Below are 17,939 nucleotides of genomic sequence, written 5' to 3' on the forward strand. Positions count from 1 at the left end.
GAGGACCCACCCTAACCCAGACTGTAGAGGAACCACCCTAACCCAGACTGTAGAGGAACCACCCTAACCCAGACTGTAGTTAAAGAGGGCCCACCCTAACCCAGACTGTAGTAAAAGAGGAACCACCCTAACCCAGACTGTAGTTAAAGAGGAACCACCCTAACCCAGACTGTAGTTAAAGAGGAACCACCCCAACCCAGACTGTAGTTAAAAAGGAACCACCCTAACCCAGACTGTAGTTAAAGAGGACCCACCCTAACCCAGACTGTAGTTAAAGAGGACCCACCCTAACCCAGACTGTAGTTAAAGAGGACCCACCCTAACCCAGACTGTAGTTAAAGAGGAACCACCCTAACCCAGACTGTAGTTAAAGAGGAACCACCCTAACCCAGACTGTAGTTAAAGAGGAACCACCCTAACCCAGACTGTAGTTAAAGAGGACCCACCCTAACCCAGACTGTAGTTAAAGAGGAACCACCCTAACCCAGACTGTAGTTAAAGAGGACCCACCCTAACCCAGACTGTAGTTAAAGAGGAACCACCCTAACCCAGACTGTAGTTAAAGAGGACCCACCCTAACCCAGACTGTAGTTAAAGAGGACCCACCCTAACCCAGACTGTAGAGGAACCACCCTAACCCAGACTGTAGTTAAAGAGGAACCACCCTAACCCAGACTGTAGTTAAAGAGGACCCACCCTAACCCAGACTGTAGTTAAAGAGGAACCACCCTAACCCAGACTGTAGTTAAAGAGGAACCACCCTAACCCAGACTGTAGAGGAACCACCCCAACCCAGACTGTAGTTAAAGAGGCACCACCCTAACCCAGACTGTAGTTAAAGAGGAAACACCCTAACCCAGACTGTAGTTAAAGAGGACCCACCCTAACCCAGACTGTAGAGGACCCACCCTAACCCAGACTGTAGAGGAACCACCCTAACCCAGACTGTAGTTAAAGAGGAACCACCCTAACCCAGACTGTTATTAAAGAGGGCCCACCCTAACCCAGACTGTAGTTAAAGAGGAACCACCCGAACCCAGACTGTAGTTAAAGAGGAACCACCCTAACCCAGACTGTAGTTAAAGAGGAACCACCCTAACCCAGACTGTAGTTAAAGAGGACCCACCCTAACCCAGACTGTAGTTAAAGAGGACCCACCCTAACCCAGACTGTAGAGGACCCACCCTAACCCAAACTGTAGTTAAAGAGGAACCACCCTAACCCAAACTGTAGTTAAAGAGGAACCACCCTAACCCAGACTGTAGTTAAAAAGGAACCACCCTAACCCAGACTATAGTTAAAGAGGACCCACCCTAACCCAGAATGTAGTTAAAGAGGAACCACCCGAACCCAGACTGTAGTTAAAGAGGACCCACCCTAACCCAGACTGTAGTTAAAGAGGAACCACCCTAACCCAGACTGTAGTTAAAAAGGAACCATCCTAACCCAGACTGTAGTTAAAGAGGACCCACCCTAACCCAGACTGTAGTTAAAGAGGACCCACCCTAACCCAGACTGTAGAGGACCCACCCTAACCCAGACTGTAGTTAAAGAGGACCCACCCTAACCCAGACTGTAGAGGAACCACCCTAACCCAGACTGTAGTTAAAGAGGAACCACCCTAACCCAGACTGTAGAGGACCCACCCTAACCCAGACTGTAGTTAAAGAGGACCCACCCTAACCCAGACTGTAGTTAAAGAGGACCCACCCTAACCCAGACTGTAGAGGAACCACCCTAACCCAGACTGTAGTTAAAGAGGAACCACCCTAACCCAGACTGTAGAGGAACCACCCTAACCCAGACTGTAGTTAAAGAGGAACCACCCTAACCCAGACTGTAGAGGACCCACCCTAACCCAGACTGTAGAGGACCCACCCTAACCCAGACTGTAGTTAAAGAGGAACCACCCTAACCCAGACTGTAGAGGACCCACCCTAACCCAGACTGTAGTTAAAGAGGAACCACCCTAACCCAGACTGTAGAGGAACCACCCTAACCCAGACTGTAGTTAAAGAGGACCCACCCTAACCCAGACTGTAGAGGACCCACCCTAACCCAGACTGTAGTTAAAGAGGACCCACCCTAACCCAGACTGTAGAGGAACCACCCTAACCCAGACTGTAGTTAAAGAGGAACCACCCTAACCCAGACTGTAGAGGAACCACCCTAACCCAGACTGTAGAGGACCCACCCTAACCCAGACTGTAGTTAAAGAGGAACCACCCTAACCCAGACTGTAGTTAAAGAGGAACCACCCTAACCCAGACTGTAGTTAAAGAGGACCCACCCTAACCCAGACTGTAGTTAAAGAGGACCCACCCTAACCCAGACTGTAGAGGACCCACCCTAACCCAGACTGTAGTTAAAGAGGAACCCACCCTAACCCAAACTGTAGTTAAAGAGGAACCACCCTAACCCAGACTGTAGTTAAAGAGGAACCACCTAACCCAGACTGTAGTTAAAGAGGACCACCCTAACCCAGACTGTAGTTAAAGAGGAACCACCCTAACCCAGACTGTAGTTAAAGAGGAACCACCTAACCCAGACTGTAGTTAAAGAGGACCCACCCTAACCCAGACTGTAGTTAAAGAGGAACCACCCTAACCCAGACTGTAGAGGAACCACCCTAACCCAGACTGTAGTTAAAGAGGACCCACCCTAACCCAGACTGTAGTTAAAGAGGACCCACCCTAACCCAGACTGTAGAGGACCCACCCTAACCCAGACTGTAGTTAAAGAGGACCCACCCTAACCCAGACTGTAGAGGACCCACCCTAACCCAGACTGTAGTTAAAGAGGACCCACCCTAACCCAGACTGTAGAGGACCCACCCTAACCCAGACTGTAGTTAAAGAGGAACCACCCTAACCCAGACTGTAGTTAAAGAGGACCCACCCTAACCCAGACTGTAGAGGAACCACCTAACCCAGACTGTAGTTAAAGAGGAACCACCCTAACCCAGACTGTAGAGGAACCACCCTAACCCAGACTGTAGTTAAAGAGGAACCACCCTAACCCAGACTGTAGAGGACCCACCCTAAACCAGACTGTAGAGGACCCACCCTAACCCAGACTGTAGTTAAAGAGGAACCACCCTAACCCAGACTGTAGAGGAACCACCCTAACCCAGACTGTAGTTAAAGAGGAACCACCCTAACCCAGACTGTAGAGGAACCACCTAACCCAGACTGTAGTTAAAGAGGACCCACCCTAACCCAGACTGTAGAGGACCCACCCTAACCCAGACTGTAGTTAAAGAGGAACCACCTAACCCAGACTGTAGAGGAACCACCTAACCCAGACTGTAGTTAAAGAGGAACCACCCTAACCCAGACTGTAGAGGAACCACCCTAACCCAGACTGTAGAGGACCCACCCTAACCCAGACTGTAGTTAAAGAGGAACCACCCTAACCCAGACTGTAGAGGAACCACCCTAACCCAGACTGTAGTTAAAGAGGACCCACCCTAACCCAGACTGTAGAGGACCCACCCTAACCCAGACTGTAGTTAAAGAGGACCCACCCTAACCCAGACTGTAGTTAAAGAGGACCCACCCTAACCCAGACTGTAGAGGAACCACCCTAACCCAGACTGTAGTTAAAGAGGACCCACCCTAACCCAGACTGTAGTTAAAGAGGAACCACCCTAACCCAGACTGTAGAGGAACCACCCTAACCCAGACTGTAGAGGAACCACCCTAACCCAGACTGTAGAAGAACCACCCTAACCCAGACTGTAGTTAAAGAGGACCCACCCTAACCCAGACTGTAGAGGAACCACCCTAACCCAGACTGTAGTTAAAGAGGACCCACCCTAACCCAGACTGTAGTTAAAGAGGACCCACCCTAACCCAGACTGTAGAGGAACCACCCTAACCCAGACTGTAGTTAAAGAGGAACCACCCTAACCCAGACTGTAGAGGAACCACCCTAACCCAGACTGTAGAGGAACCACCCTAACCCAGACTGTAGAGGAACCACCCTAACCCAGACTGTAGTTAAAGAGGACCCACCCTAACCCAGACTGTAGAGGACCCACCCTAACCCAGACTGTAGAGGACCCACCCTAACCCAGACTGTAGTTAAAGAGGAACCACCCTAACCCAGACTGTAGAGGAACCACCCTAACCCAGACTGTAGAGGGACCACCCTAACCCAGACTGTAGTTAAAGAGTAGTATATGGATATTATTGGTACCATTTGAAAGGAAACGTGTGAAATGAATGTAGGAAAATATAACACATTAGATCTGGTACAAGATAATACAAAGAAAAAAACAACCGTTTTTTAATATCATTTTTGTTCTGTCATCTTTGAAATACAAGAGAAAGGCCATAATGTATTATTCCAGCCCAGCTGCAATTTAGATTTTGGACACTAGATGGCAGCAGTGTGCAAAGTTTTAGACTAATCCAATGAACCATTGCCTTTCTGTTCAAATTGTTGTATCAAGACTGCCCAAATGTAACTTTCAAAACTGTGCACTTTCCTTAAAAAATAGCCTGGTATTATTTCACTGTAATAACTACATTCTGTCAACTATACACTACAGACAGTAAGAGCTACAGTCAACAATACAATACAGACGGTAACAGCTACATACAGTCAACTATACAATACAGACAGTAACAGCTACAGTCAACTATACAATATAGACAGTCAACTATACAATACAGACAGTAAGAGCTACAGTCAACTATACAATACAGACGGTAACAGCTACATACAGTCAACTATACAATACAGACAGTAACAGCTACAGTCAACTATACAATATAGACAGTCAACTATACAATACAGACAGTAACAGCTACATACAGTCAACTATACAATACAGACATTAACAGCTACAGTCAACTATACAATACAGACGGTAACAGCTACATACAGTCAACTATACAATACAGACAGTAACAGCTACATACAGTCAACTATATAATACAGACAGTCAACTATACAATACAGACAGTAACAGCTACATACAGTCAACTATACAATACAGACAGTAACAGCTACAGTCAACTATACAATACAGACAGTAACAGCTACAGTCAACTATACAATACAGACATTAACAGCTACAGTCAACTATACAATACAGACAGTAACAGCTACATACAGTCAACTATATAATACAGACAGTAACAGCTACAGTCAACTATACAATACAGACAGTAACAGCTACAGTCAACTATACAATACAGACAGTAACAGCTACATACCGTCAACTATATAATACAGACAGTAACAGCTACAGTCACCTATACAATACAGACAGTAACAGCTACATACAGTCAACTATACAATACAGACATTAACAGCTACAGTCAACTATACAATACAGACAGTAACAGCTACAGTCAACTATACAATACAGACAGTAACAGCTACAGTCAACTATACACTACAGACAGTAACAGCTACAGTCAACTATACAACACAGACAGTAACAGCTACAGTCAACTATACAATACAGACAGTAACAGCTACATACAGTCAACTATACAATACAGACATTAACAGCTACAGTCAACTATACAATACAGACAGTAACAGCTACAGTCAACTATATAATACAGACAGTAACAGCTACAGTCAACTATACAATACAGACATTAACAGCTACAGTCAACTATATAATACAGACAGTAACAGCTACATACAGTCAACTATACAATACAGACAGTAACAGCTACATACAGTCAACTATACAATAAAGACAGTAACAGCTACAGTCAACTATACAATACAGACAGTAGCAGCTACAGTCAACTATACACTACAGACAGTAATGGCTACATACAGTCAACTATACAATAAAGACAGTAACAGCTACAGTCAACTATATAATACAGACAGTAGCAGCTACAGTCAACTCTTCAACACAGACAGTAGCGTACCTTTTGGCTGAGGCTGGAGATTTGGCCACTATCACTGCGTTTCTATAGTCAGGAATCTGTTGAAGAAAACGACATCTCCTATTACTGTAAATACTGCAGTAGGAGGGGGTTGTGGAAAATGTAGTCCTACCTCCTCCTGTATGTACTGGGGGTTGTGGGTAGTGTCATTTTACCTCCTCCTGTATGTACTGGGGGGTTGTGGGTAATATAGTTGACAGCTTTCTGTATGTACTGGGGGTTGTGGGTAATATAGTTGACAGCTTTCTGTATGTACTGGGGTTATGTGTAAAGTAGTTGATATCCTCCAGTATTCATAAGGGGTTGGGGGTAGTGTGGTTTATTTACATTTACATTTAAGTAATTTAGCAGACGCTCTTATCCAGAGCGACTTACAAATTGGTGCATTCACCTTATGACATCCAGTGGAACAGTCACTTTACAATAGTGCATCTAAATCTTTTAAGGGGGGGGGGTGAGAAGGATTACTTTATCACAAAGTTTATCTTCTCCTGTATGTACTGGGGGGTTGTGGGTAGTGTAGTCCTACCTCATCCTGTATGTACTGCAGTAGGAGGGGGTTGTGGGTAGTGTAGTCCTACCTCCTCCTGTATGTACTGCAGTAGGAGGGGGTTGTGGGTAGTGTAGTCCTACCTCCTCCTGTATGTACTGCATCAGGAGGGGGTTGTGGATAGTGTAGTCCTACCTCCTCCTGTATGTACTGCAGTAGGAAGGGGTTGTGGGTAGTGTAGTCCTACCTCCTCCTGTATGTGCTGCAGTAGGAGGGGGTTGTGGGTAGTGTAGTCCTACCTCCTCCTGTATATACTGTAGTAGGATGGGGTTGTGGGTAGTGTAGTCCTACCCCCTCCTGTTTGTACTGCAGCAGGAGGGGGTTGTGAGTAGTGTAGTCCTACCTCCTCCTGTATGTACTGTTGTAGGAGGGGGTTGTGGGTAGTGTAGTCCTACCCCCTCCTGTATGTACTGCAACAGGAGGGGGTTGTGGGTAGTGTAGTCCTACCTCCTCCCATATGTACTGCAGTAGGAGGAGGTTGTGGGTAGTGTAGTCCTAGCCCCTCCTGTATGTACTGCAGCAGGAGGGGGTTGTGGGTAGTGTAGTCCTACCTCCTCCTGTATGTACTGCAGCAGGAGGGGGTTGTGGGTAGTGTAGTCCTACCTTCTCCTGTATGTACTGCAGCAGGAGGGGGTTGTGGGTAGTGTAGTCCTACCCCCTCCTGTATGTACTGTAGTAGTAGGGGGTTGTGGGTAGTGTAGTCCTACCCCCTCCTGTATGTACTGCAGCAGGAGGGGGTTGTGGGTAGTGTAGTCCTACCTCCTCCTGAATGTACTGCAGTAGGAAGGGAGAAGCTCTCAGGTTGTCTACTGGGATGTTGAAGAAGCCCTGAATCTCCTTCTGATGAAGATCCATAGTGATGAGATGGGTCAGACCTACACACACACAGAAAGACGGACAGACGGACAGAGAGACAGAAGGACGGACAGACGGACAGACAGACAGACAGAGGGACAGACAGACGGACACATTCAGAACAAGGAGAGAGCACTCTGTTCAGTATGAGGACCAGACTTTGTCTCTGTGCCTTTCTGTGTGAATCTGTGTCTTTCTGTGTGTCTCTGTGTCTCTGTGTGTCTCTCTGTGTGTATCTGCGATGTGTGTGTCTCTGTGGGTCTGTGATGTATGTGTCTCTGTGTTTCTCTTTTTCTCTGTGTGTATCTGTGATGTATGTGTCTCTGTGTGTCTCTCTGTGTGTATCTGCGATGTGTGTGTCTCTGTGTCTCTCTGTGTCTCTGTGTGTATCTGTGATGTATGTGTCTCTGTGTGTCTCTGTGTGTCTTTCTGTGTGTATCTGTGATGTGTGTGTCTCTGTGTGTCTCTGTGTGTCTCTCTGTGTGTATCTGTGATGTATGTGTCTCTGTGTGTCTCTGTGTGTCTCTGTGTGTCTCTCTGTGTGTATCTGTGATGTATGTGTCTCTGTGTGTCTCTCTGTGATGTATGTGTCTCTGTGTGTCTCTCTGTGATGTATGTGTCTCTGTGTCTCTGTGTGTCTCTCTGTGTGTATCTGTGATGTGTGTGTCTCTGTGTGTCTTTCTGTGTGTATCTGTGATGTATGTGTCTCTGTGTTTCTTTCTGTGTGTATCTGTGATGTGTGTGTCTCTGTGATGTATGTGTCTCTGTGATGTATGTGTGTCTATGTGTGTCTCTGTGTGTATCTGTGATGTGTGTGTCTCTGTGTGTCTTTCTGTGTGTATCTGTGATGTATGTGTCTCTGTGTGTCTTTCTGTGTGTATCTGTGATGTGTGTGTCTCTGTGTGTCTTTCTGTGTGTCTCTGTGTCTCTGTGTGTCTCTCTGTGTGTATCTGTGATGTATGTGTCTCTGTGTGTCTCTGTGTCTCTGTGTGTCTCTGTGTGTATTTGTGATGTATGTGTCTCTGTGTGTCTTTCTGTGTGTATCTGTGATGTGTGTGTCTCTGTGTGTCTCTGTGTGTCTCTCTGTGTGTCTCTGTGTGTCTTTCTGTGTGTATCTGTGATGTATGTGTCTCTGTGTGTTTCTGTGTGTCTCTCTGTGTGTATCTGTGATGTATGTGTCTCTGTGTGTCTCTCTGTGTGTCTCTGTGTGTCTTTCTGTGTGTATCTGTGATGTGTGTGTCTCTGTGTGTCTCTCTGTGTGTATCTGTGATGTATGTGTCTCTCTGTGTGTCTCTGTGTGTATCTGTGATGTGTGTGTCGCTGTGTCTTTCTGTGTCTCTGTGTGTGTCTCTGTGTGTCTTTCTGCATGTATCTGTGATGTGTGTGTCTCTGTGTGTATCTGTGATGTATGTGTCTCTGTGTGTCTCTCTGTGTGTATCTGTGATGTATGTGTCTCTGTGTGTCTCTCTGTGTGTATCTGTGATGTGTGTGTCTCTGTGTGTCTCTCTGTGTGTATATGTGATGTATGTGTCTCTGTGTGTCTCTCTGTGTGTATCTGTGATGTATGTGTCTCTGTGTGTCTCTGTGTCTCTGTGTGTCTCTCTGTGTGTATATGTGATGTATGTGTCTCTGTGTCTCTGTGTCTCTCTCTGTGTGTATCTGTGATGTATGTGTCTCTGCGTGTTTTGTGGTGTGTGTCTCCCCCCCCCCCCGAGGTGTGTGTCCTCACCTGCTTTACACATCATGGAGGCCAGCAGCTTGGAGACGATAGACCCTCTCTTCCTCATCTTACACTGTTTACTGTAAGGGAAGTAGGGGATTACCCCGGTGATACTCCTGGCACAGGAAGTCCTGCACGCATACACCATGATCAACAACTCCATGATGGTAGTGTTCACATCCCTGGAGACAGAGAGAGATATACACCATGATGGTAGTGTTCACATCCCTGGAGACAGAGAGAGATATACACCATGATGGTAGTGTTCACATCCCCGAAGACAGAGAGAGATACTCCATGATGGTAGTGTTCACATCCCTGGAGACAGAGAGAGATATACACCATGATGGTAGTGTTCACATCCCTGAAGACAGAGAGAGATATACACCATGATGGTAGTGTTCACATCCCTGGAGACAGAGAGAGATATACACCATGATGGTAGTGTTCACATCCCTGGAGACAGAGAGAGATACTCCATGATGGTAGTGTTCACATCCCTGGAGACAGAGAGAGATACACACCATGATCAACAACTCCATGATGGTAGTGATCACATCCCTGGAGACAGAGAGAGATATACACCATGATGGTACTGTTCACATCCCTGAAGAGAGAGAGAGAGAGAGATACACCATGATGGTAGTGTTCACATCCCTGGAGACAGAGAGAGATATACACCATGATCAACAACTCCATGATGGTAGTGTTCACATCCCTGGAGACAGAGAGAGAGAGAGAGATACACCATGATGGTAGTGTTCACATCCCTGGAGACAGAGAGAGATATACACCATGATGGTAGTGTTCACATCCCTGGAGACAGTGTGAGAGAGATATACACCATGATGGTAGTGTTCACATCCCTGGAGAGAGAGAGAGAGAGAGAGAGAGAGAGAGAGAGAGAGAGAGAGAGAGAGAGAGAGAGAGATATACACCATGATGGTAGTGTTCACATCCCTGGAGACAGAGAGAGATATACACCATGATGGTAGTGTTCACATCCCTGGAGACAGTGTGAGAGAGATATACACCATGATGGTAGTGTTCACATCCCTGGAGACAGAGAGAGAGAGAGAGAGAGAGAGAGAGAGAGAGAGAGAGAGAGAGAGAGAGAGAGAGAGAGAGAGAGAGAGAGAGAGATACACCATGATGGTAGTGTTCACATCCCTGGAGAGAGAGAGAGAGAGAGATATACACCATGATGGTAGTGTTCACATCCCTGGAGAGAGAGAGATATACTCCATGATGGTAGTGTTCACATCCCTGGAGAGAGAGAGAGAGATATACACCATGATGGTAGTGTTCACATCCCTGGAGGCAGAGAGATATAGACACCATGATGGTAGTGTTCACATCCCTGGAGACAGAGATAGATATACCCCATGATGGTAGTGTTCACATCCCTGGAGACAGAGAGAGATATACACCATGATGGTAGTGATCACATCCCTGGAGACAGAGAGATATACACCATGATGGTAGTGTTCACATCCCTGGAGACAGAGAGAGACAGATATACACCATGATGGTAGTGTTCACATCCCCGGAGACAGAGAGAGACAGATATACACCATGATGGTAGTGTTCACATCCCTGGAGAGAGAGAGATATACTCCATGATGGTAGTGTTCACATCCCTGGAGAGAGAGAGAGAGAGAGATATACACCATGATGGTAGTGTTCACATCCCTGGAGAGAGAGAGATATACTCCATGATGGTAGTGTTCACATCCCTGGAGAGAGAGAGAGATATACACCATGATGGTAGTGTTCACATCCCTGGAGAGAGAGAGATATACTCCATGATGGTAGTGTTCACATCCCTGGAGAGAGAGAGATATACTCCATGATGGTAGTGTTCACATCCCTGGAGAGAGAGAGATATACACCATGATGGTAGTGTTCACATCCCTGGAGGCAGAGAGATATAGACACCATGATGGTAGTGTTCACATCCCTGGAGACAGAGATAGATATACCCCATGATGGTAGTGTTCACATCCCTGGAGACAGAGAGAGATATACACCATGATGATAGAGAGGTTTGAGTGCTCTGTTATAGCCAGTAGTGTGGGTGTGTTTTGATAGAGACGTTTGAGGGCTCTGTTATAGCCAGCAGTGTGGGTCTGTGTGATAGAGTGTTTGATAGAGAGGTTCGAGGGCTCTGTTTGTATCCAGTAGTCTGGGTCTGTGTGATAGAGTGTTTGATAGAGAGGTTCGAGGGCTCTGTTATAGCCAGCAGTGTGGGTCTGTGTGATAGAGTGTTTGATAGAGAGGTTCGAGGGCTCTGTTATAGCAAGCAGTGAGGGTCTGTGTGATAGTGTTTGATAGAGAGGTTCGAGGGCTCTGTTATAGCCAGCAGTCTGGGTCTGTGTGATAGAGTGTTTGATAGAGGGGTTCGAGGGCTCTGTTATAGCCAGCAGTGTGGGTCTGTGTGATAGAGTGTTTGATAGAGAGGTTTGAGGGCTCTGTTATAGCCAGCAGTCTGGGTCTGTGTGATAGAGTGTTTGATAGTGAGGTTCGAGGGCTCTGTTATAGCCAGCAGTCTGGGTCTGTGTGATAGAGTGTTTGATAGAGAGGTTCGAGGGCTCTGTGTTCGTACTTAGACACTGTCTGGATGATGAAGACATCTTTGCCTCGAACCGACTCCTGGATCTGCACACGCGTTTCTACACAAAGAGAGAGAGGGGGAGGGGGAGAGAGAGAAATAGAGAGATAAAGAGAGAGAGAAAGAGAGAGACAGAGAGAGAGGAGAGAGAGAGAGAGAAACAGAGACAGAGAGACAGAGAGAGACAGAGAGAGAGAGACAGAGCGAGAGAGACAGAGAGAGACAGAGAGAGAGAGAGACAGAGAGAGAGACAGAGACAGAGAGACAGAGAGAGACAGAGAGAGACAGAGAGACAGAGAGAGAGACAGAGAGAGAGAGAGAGAGAGAGAGAGAGAGAGAGAGAGAGAGAGACAGAGAGACAGAGAGAGAGAGAGAGAGAGAGAGACAGAGAGAGAGACAGAGAGAGAGAGAGAGAGAAACATATAGAGAAACAGAGAGAGAGAGAGAGGGAGAGAGAGAGACAGAGAGAGAAAGACAGAGAGAGAGACAGAGAGAGAGAGAGAGAGAGAGAGAAACAGATAGAGAAACAGAGAGAGAAACAGAGAGAGAGAGACAGAGAGAGACACAGAGAGAGACAGAGAGAGAAACAGAGAGAGAGACAGAGAGAGAGACAGAGGGGGGTGAGAGGATTTATCTAAATGTGTTTTGTTTAACAGAATTGCTTGTTAAATGACGAGCCTAGTTTGGGAAGTGTCAAAGCCCTTGAGCCCAGCAATGGCAGGAGAGTCACACAGCCTCCCCCCACCCAAATGGAGAGGCCTTTGTAGACCCCTCCCTCTGTGCAGAGGCCTTTGATGCCCCCTCCCCCAAATGGAGAGGCCTTTGGAGACCCCTCCCTCTGTGCAGAGGTCATTAAAATACAGTACCCCTTATAAAATGACAAGGAGAGAGTACAAAAATAAGCTCCTTGTGGACAATCAAGAGACACGTTTTAGTGACTGTTCCCGTTGGTAAGCAACTTCCACTTCCACACAGACCATCCCCTGGTACAGTGTTATATTAACCAGACCATCCCCTGGTACAGTGTTATATTAACCAGACCATCCCCTGGCACAGTGTTATATTAACCAGACCATCCCCTGGTACAGTGCTATATTAACCAGACCATCCCCTGGTACAGTGCTATATTAACCAGACCATCCCCTGGTACAGTGTTATATTAACCAGACCATCCCCTGGTACAGTGTTATATTAACCAGACCATCCCCTGGTACAGTGCTACCCCTCTGTTCAAATCAAATGTTATTGGTCACATGGTTAGCAGATGTTATTGGTCACATGGTTAGCAGATGTTATTGGTCACATGGTTAGCAGATGTTATTGGTCACATGGTTAGCAGATGTTATTGGTCACATGGTTAGCAGATGTTAATGGTCACATGGTTAGCAGATGTTATTGGTCACATGGTTAGCAGATGTTATTGGTCACATGGTTAACAGATGTTATTGGTCACATGGTTAGCAGATGTTATTGGTCACATGGTTAGCAGATGTTATTGGTCACATACACATGGTTAGCAGATGTTATTGGTCACATGGTTAGCAGATGTTAATGGTCACATACACATGGTTAGCAGATGTTATTGGTCACATGGTTAGCAGATGTTATTGGTCACATGGTTATCAGATGTTATTGGTCACATGGTTAGCAGATGTTATTGGTCACATGGTTAACAGATGTTATTGGTCACATGGTTATCAGATGTTATTGGTCACATGGTTAGCAGATGTTATTGGTCACATGGTTAGCAGATGTCATTGGTCACATGGTTAGCAGATGTCAATGGTCACATGGTTAGCAGATGTTATTGGTCACATGATTAGCAGATGTCAATGGTCACATGGTTAGCAGATGTTAATGGTCACATGGTTAGCAGATGTTATTGGTCACATGGTTATCAGATGTTATTGGTCACATGATTAGCAGATGTTAATGGTCACATGGTTAGCAGATGTTAATGGTCACATGGTTAGCAGATGTTAATGGTCACATGGTTAGCAGATGTTAATGGTCACATGGTGAGCAGATGTTAATGGTCACATGGTTATCAGATGTTAATGGTCACATGGTTATCAGATGTTAATGGTCACATGGTTAGCAGATGTTAATGGTCACATACACATGGTTAGCAGATGTTAATGGTCACATGGTTAGCAGATGTTATTGGTCACATACACATGGTTAGCAGATGTCATTGGTCACATGGTTAGCAGATGTTATTGGTCACATGGTTAGCAGATGTTATTGGTCACATGGTTAGCAGATGTTAATGGTCACATGGTTAGCAGATGTTAATGGTCACATGGTTAGCAGATGTTATTGGTCACATGGTTAGCAGATGTTATTGGTCACATGGTTAGCAGATGTTAATGGTCACATGGTTAGCAGATGTTAATGGTCACATGGTTAGCAGATGTTAATGGTCACATGGTTATCAGATGTTAATGGTCACATGGTTAGCAGATGTTATTGGTCACATACACATGGTTAGCAGATGTCATTGGTCACATGGTTAGCAGATGTTATTGGTCACATGGTTATCAGATGTTAATGGTCACATGGTTAGCAGATGTTAAGGTTCACATGGTTAGCAGATGTTAATGGTCACATGGTTATCAGATGTTATTGTGAGTGTAGTGAAATTATTGTGCTTCTAGATCCGACAGTGCAGCAGTATCTAACAGGTAATATCTAAGCTATTCCACGACAAAACCTAATATTTAAGCTATTCCACGTAGTGCTGGTTGTATTCCTGGTTGTATTCCTGGTTGTATTCCTGGGCGTATTCCTGGGCGTAGTGCTGGTAGTAGTGCTGGTCATAGTGCTGGTAGTAGTGCTGGTAGTAGTGCTGGTCGTATTCCTGGTCATAGTGCTGGTAGTGGTGCTGGTTGTATTCCTGGTCGTGGTGCTGGTCATAGTGCTGGTCGTATTCCTGGTCGTCGTGCTGGTCGTAGTGATGGTCGTATTCCTGGTCGTAGTGCTGGTCGTATTCCTGGTCGTAATCCTGGTCGTAGTGCTGGTCGTAGTGCTGGTCGTATTCCTGGTCGTAGTTCTGGTCGTAGTGCTGGTCGTATTCCTGTTTGTAGTGCTGGTCTTATTCCTGGTCGTATTCCTGGTCGTGGTGCTGGTCGTATTCCTGGTCGTAGTGCTGGTCGTATTCCTGGTCGTAGTGCTGGTCGTATTCCTGGTCGTAGTGCTGGTCGTATTCCTGGTCGTATTCCTGGTCGTAGTGCTGGTTGTATTCCTGGTCGTAGTGCTGGTCATATTCCTGGTCGTATTCCTGGTCGTAGTGCTGGTCGTATTCCTGGTCGTATTCCTGGTCGTAGTGCTGGTTGTATTCCTGGTTTTAGTGATGGTCGTATTCCTGGTGGTATTCCTGGTGGTATTCCTGGTGGTATTCCTGGTCGTAGTGCTGGTCATATTCCTGGTCGTATTCCTGGTCGTAGTGTTGGTCGTATTCCTGGTCGTATTCCTGGTCGTAGTGCTGGTCGTATTCCTGGTCGTATTCCTGGTCGTAGTGCGGGTCATATTCCTGTTTGTAGTGCTGGTTGTAGTGCTGGTCGTATTCTTGTTTGTAGTGCAGGACTTATTCCTGGTCGTAGTGATGGTCGTATTCCTGGTCGTAGTGCTGGACTTATTCCTGGTCGTAGTGCTGGTCGTATTCCTGTTTGTAGTGCTGGTCGTATTCCTGGTCGTATTCCTGTTCGTATTCCTGGTCGTATTCCTGGTCGTAGTGCTGGTTGTATTCCTGGTCGTATTCCTGGTCGTAGTGCTGGTTGAATTCCTGGTTTTAGTGATGGTCGTATTCCTGGTGGTATTCCTGGTGGTATTCCTGGTCGTATTCCTGGTCGTATTCCTGGTCGTAGTGCTGGTCATATTCCTTGTCGTATTCCTGGTCGTAGTGTTGGTCGTATTCCTGGTCGTATTCCTGGTCGTAGTGCTGGTCGTATTCCTGGTCGTAGTGCTGGACTTATTCCTGTTTGTAGTGCTGGTCGTATTCCTGTTTGTAGTGCTGGACTTATTCCTGGTCTTAGTGCTGGTCGTATTCCTGTTTGTAGTGCTGGTCTTATTCCTGGTCGTAGTGCTGGTTGTATTCTTGTTTGTAGTGCTGGACTTATTCCTGGTCGTAGTGCTGGTCGTATTCCTGGTCGTAGTGCTGGTTGTATTCTTGTTTGTAGTGCTGGACTTATTCCTGGTCGTAGTGATGGTCGTATTCCTGGTCGTAGTGCTGGACTTATTCCTGGTCGTAGTGCTGGTCGTATTCCTGTTTGTAGTGCTGGACTTATTCCTGGTCTTAGTGCTGGTCGTATTCCTGTTTGTAGTGCTGGTCTTATTCCTGGTCGTAGTGCTGGTTGTATTCCTGTTCGCAGTGCTGCTCTTATTCCTGGTCGTAGTGCTGGTCGTATTCCTGTTTGTCGTGCTGGTCTTATTCCTGGTCGTAGTGCTGGTCGTATTCCTGTTTGCAGTGCTGCTCTTATTCCTGTTCGTAGTGCTGGTTGTATTCCTGTTCGCAGTGCTGCTCTTATTCCTGGTCGTAGTGCTGTTTGTATTCCTGTTTGCAGTGCTGCTCTTATTCCTGGTCGTAATGCTGTTTGTATTCCTGTTTGCAGTGCTGCTCTTATTCCTGGTCGTAGTGCTGTTTGTATTCCTGTTTGCAGTGCTGCTCTTATTCCTGGTCGTAGTGCTGTTTGTATTCCTGTTTGCAGTGCTGCTCTTATTCCTGGTCGTAGTGCTGTTTGTATTCCTGGTCGTAGTGCTGGTTATGCTGGTAAATTGACATCTCTCTGATATCCAATAGCTCTTCCCGGTTGTATGTGATAAAACTTCGATAAAACTTTTAAGGACGAGAAGCAAAGCTGCCATCTCTATCAGTACCAGAGCGTCTGCTAAATGACTTAAATGTAAATGTAAATGTAATCTCTATCAGTACCATCTCTATCGGTGCCATCTCTATCAGTACCATCTCTATCAGTACCATCTCTATCAGTACCATCTCTATCAGTGCCATCTCTATCAGTACCATCTCTATCAGTACCATCTCTATCAGTACCATCTCTATCGCTGCCATCTCTATCAGTACCATCTCTATCAGTACCATCTCTATCAGTACCATCTCTATCAGTGCCATCTCTATCAGTGCCATCTCTATCAGTACCATCTCTATCAGTACCATCTCTATCGGTGCCATCTCTATCAGTACCATCTCTATCAATACCATCTCTATCAGTACCATCTCTATCAGTACCATCTCTATCAATACCATCTCTATCAATACCATCTCTATCAGTACCATCTCTATCGGTGCCATCTCTATCAGTACCATCTCTATCAATACCATCTCTATCAGTACCATCTCTATCAGTACCATCTCTATCAGTACCATCTCTATCAGTACCATCTCTATCAGTACCATCTATATCAGTACCATCTCTATCAGTGCCATGTCTATCAGTACCATCTCTATCAGTACCATCTCTATCAGTGCCATCTCTATCAGTACCATCTCTATCAGTACCATCTCTATCAGTACCATCTCTATCAGTACCATCTCTATCAGTGCCATGTCTATCAGTACCATCTCTATCAGTACTATCTCTATCAGTGCCATCTCTATCAGTACCATCTCTATCAGTACCATCTCTATCAGTACCATCTCTATCAGTGCCATCTCTATCAGTGCCATCTCTATCAGTACCATCTCTATCAGTACCATCTCTATCGGTGCCATCTCTATCAGTGCCATCTCTATCAGTACCATCTCTATCAGTACCATCTCTATCGGTGCCATCTCTATCAGTACCATCTCTATCAGTACCATCTCTATCGGTGCCATCTCTATCAGTACCATCTCTATCTGTACCATCTCTATCAGTGCCATCTCTATTAGTGCCATCTCCATCAGTACCATCTCTATCAGTACCATCTCTATCGGTGCCATCTCTATCAGTGCCATCTCTATCAGTGCCATCTCTATCAGTGCCATCTCTATCAGTACCATCTCTATCAGTACCATCTCTATCAGTACCATCTCTATCGGTGCCATCTCTATCAGTACCATCCTAAGAGGTGGTGGGGGGGTGTTAAGTGAAGGGGTGGAAACTCAGGATACTAGACAACGAGGATATCAACCTGGACACGTCTGGAACATTATCAACCCAATCAGATCAAAATCAAATACATGTTTTAATTTGTCACATGTGCTGAATTCAACAGCACATGTGAAATGCTTACTTTCACATAATCATAGAGATAGCTCAGCAAGATAATCTCTCTCTTGATAAA

At 45.8% G+C, this 17,939-nt stretch overlaps 1 protein-coding gene across 1 annotated transcript in view; it reads right to left on the reverse strand.

Moving 5' to 3' along the window:
- The window catches only part of LOC124020648 (phosphoribosyl pyrophosphate synthase-associated protein 2-like), a 42,120-nt gene that overhangs the window by 12,620 nt on the left and 11,561 nt on the right, over window positions 1-17,939 (reverse strand). The window contains exons 4-7 of the mRNA XM_046335888.1: window positions 11,652-11,718; window positions 9,056-9,228; window positions 7,231-7,346; window positions 5,904-5,959 (exon numbers count right to left, since the gene is read on the reverse strand). Of these exons, the coding sequence (XP_046191844.1) occupies window positions 5,904-5,959; window positions 7,231-7,346; window positions 9,056-9,228; window positions 11,652-11,718 (412 nt within the window). The remainder of the gene's footprint in view (window positions 1-5,903; window positions 5,960-7,230; window positions 7,347-9,055; window positions 9,229-11,651; window positions 11,719-17,939) is intronic.

This window comes from Oncorhynchus gorbuscha, unplaced genomic scaffold, assembly GCF_021184085.1.
Source record: "Oncorhynchus gorbuscha isolate QuinsamMale2020 ecotype Even-year unplaced genomic scaffold, OgorEven_v1.0 Un_scaffold_872, whole genome shotgun sequence".
NCBI classification, from domain to species: Eukaryota; Metazoa; Chordata; class Actinopteri; order Salmoniformes; family Salmonidae; genus Oncorhynchus; species Oncorhynchus gorbuscha.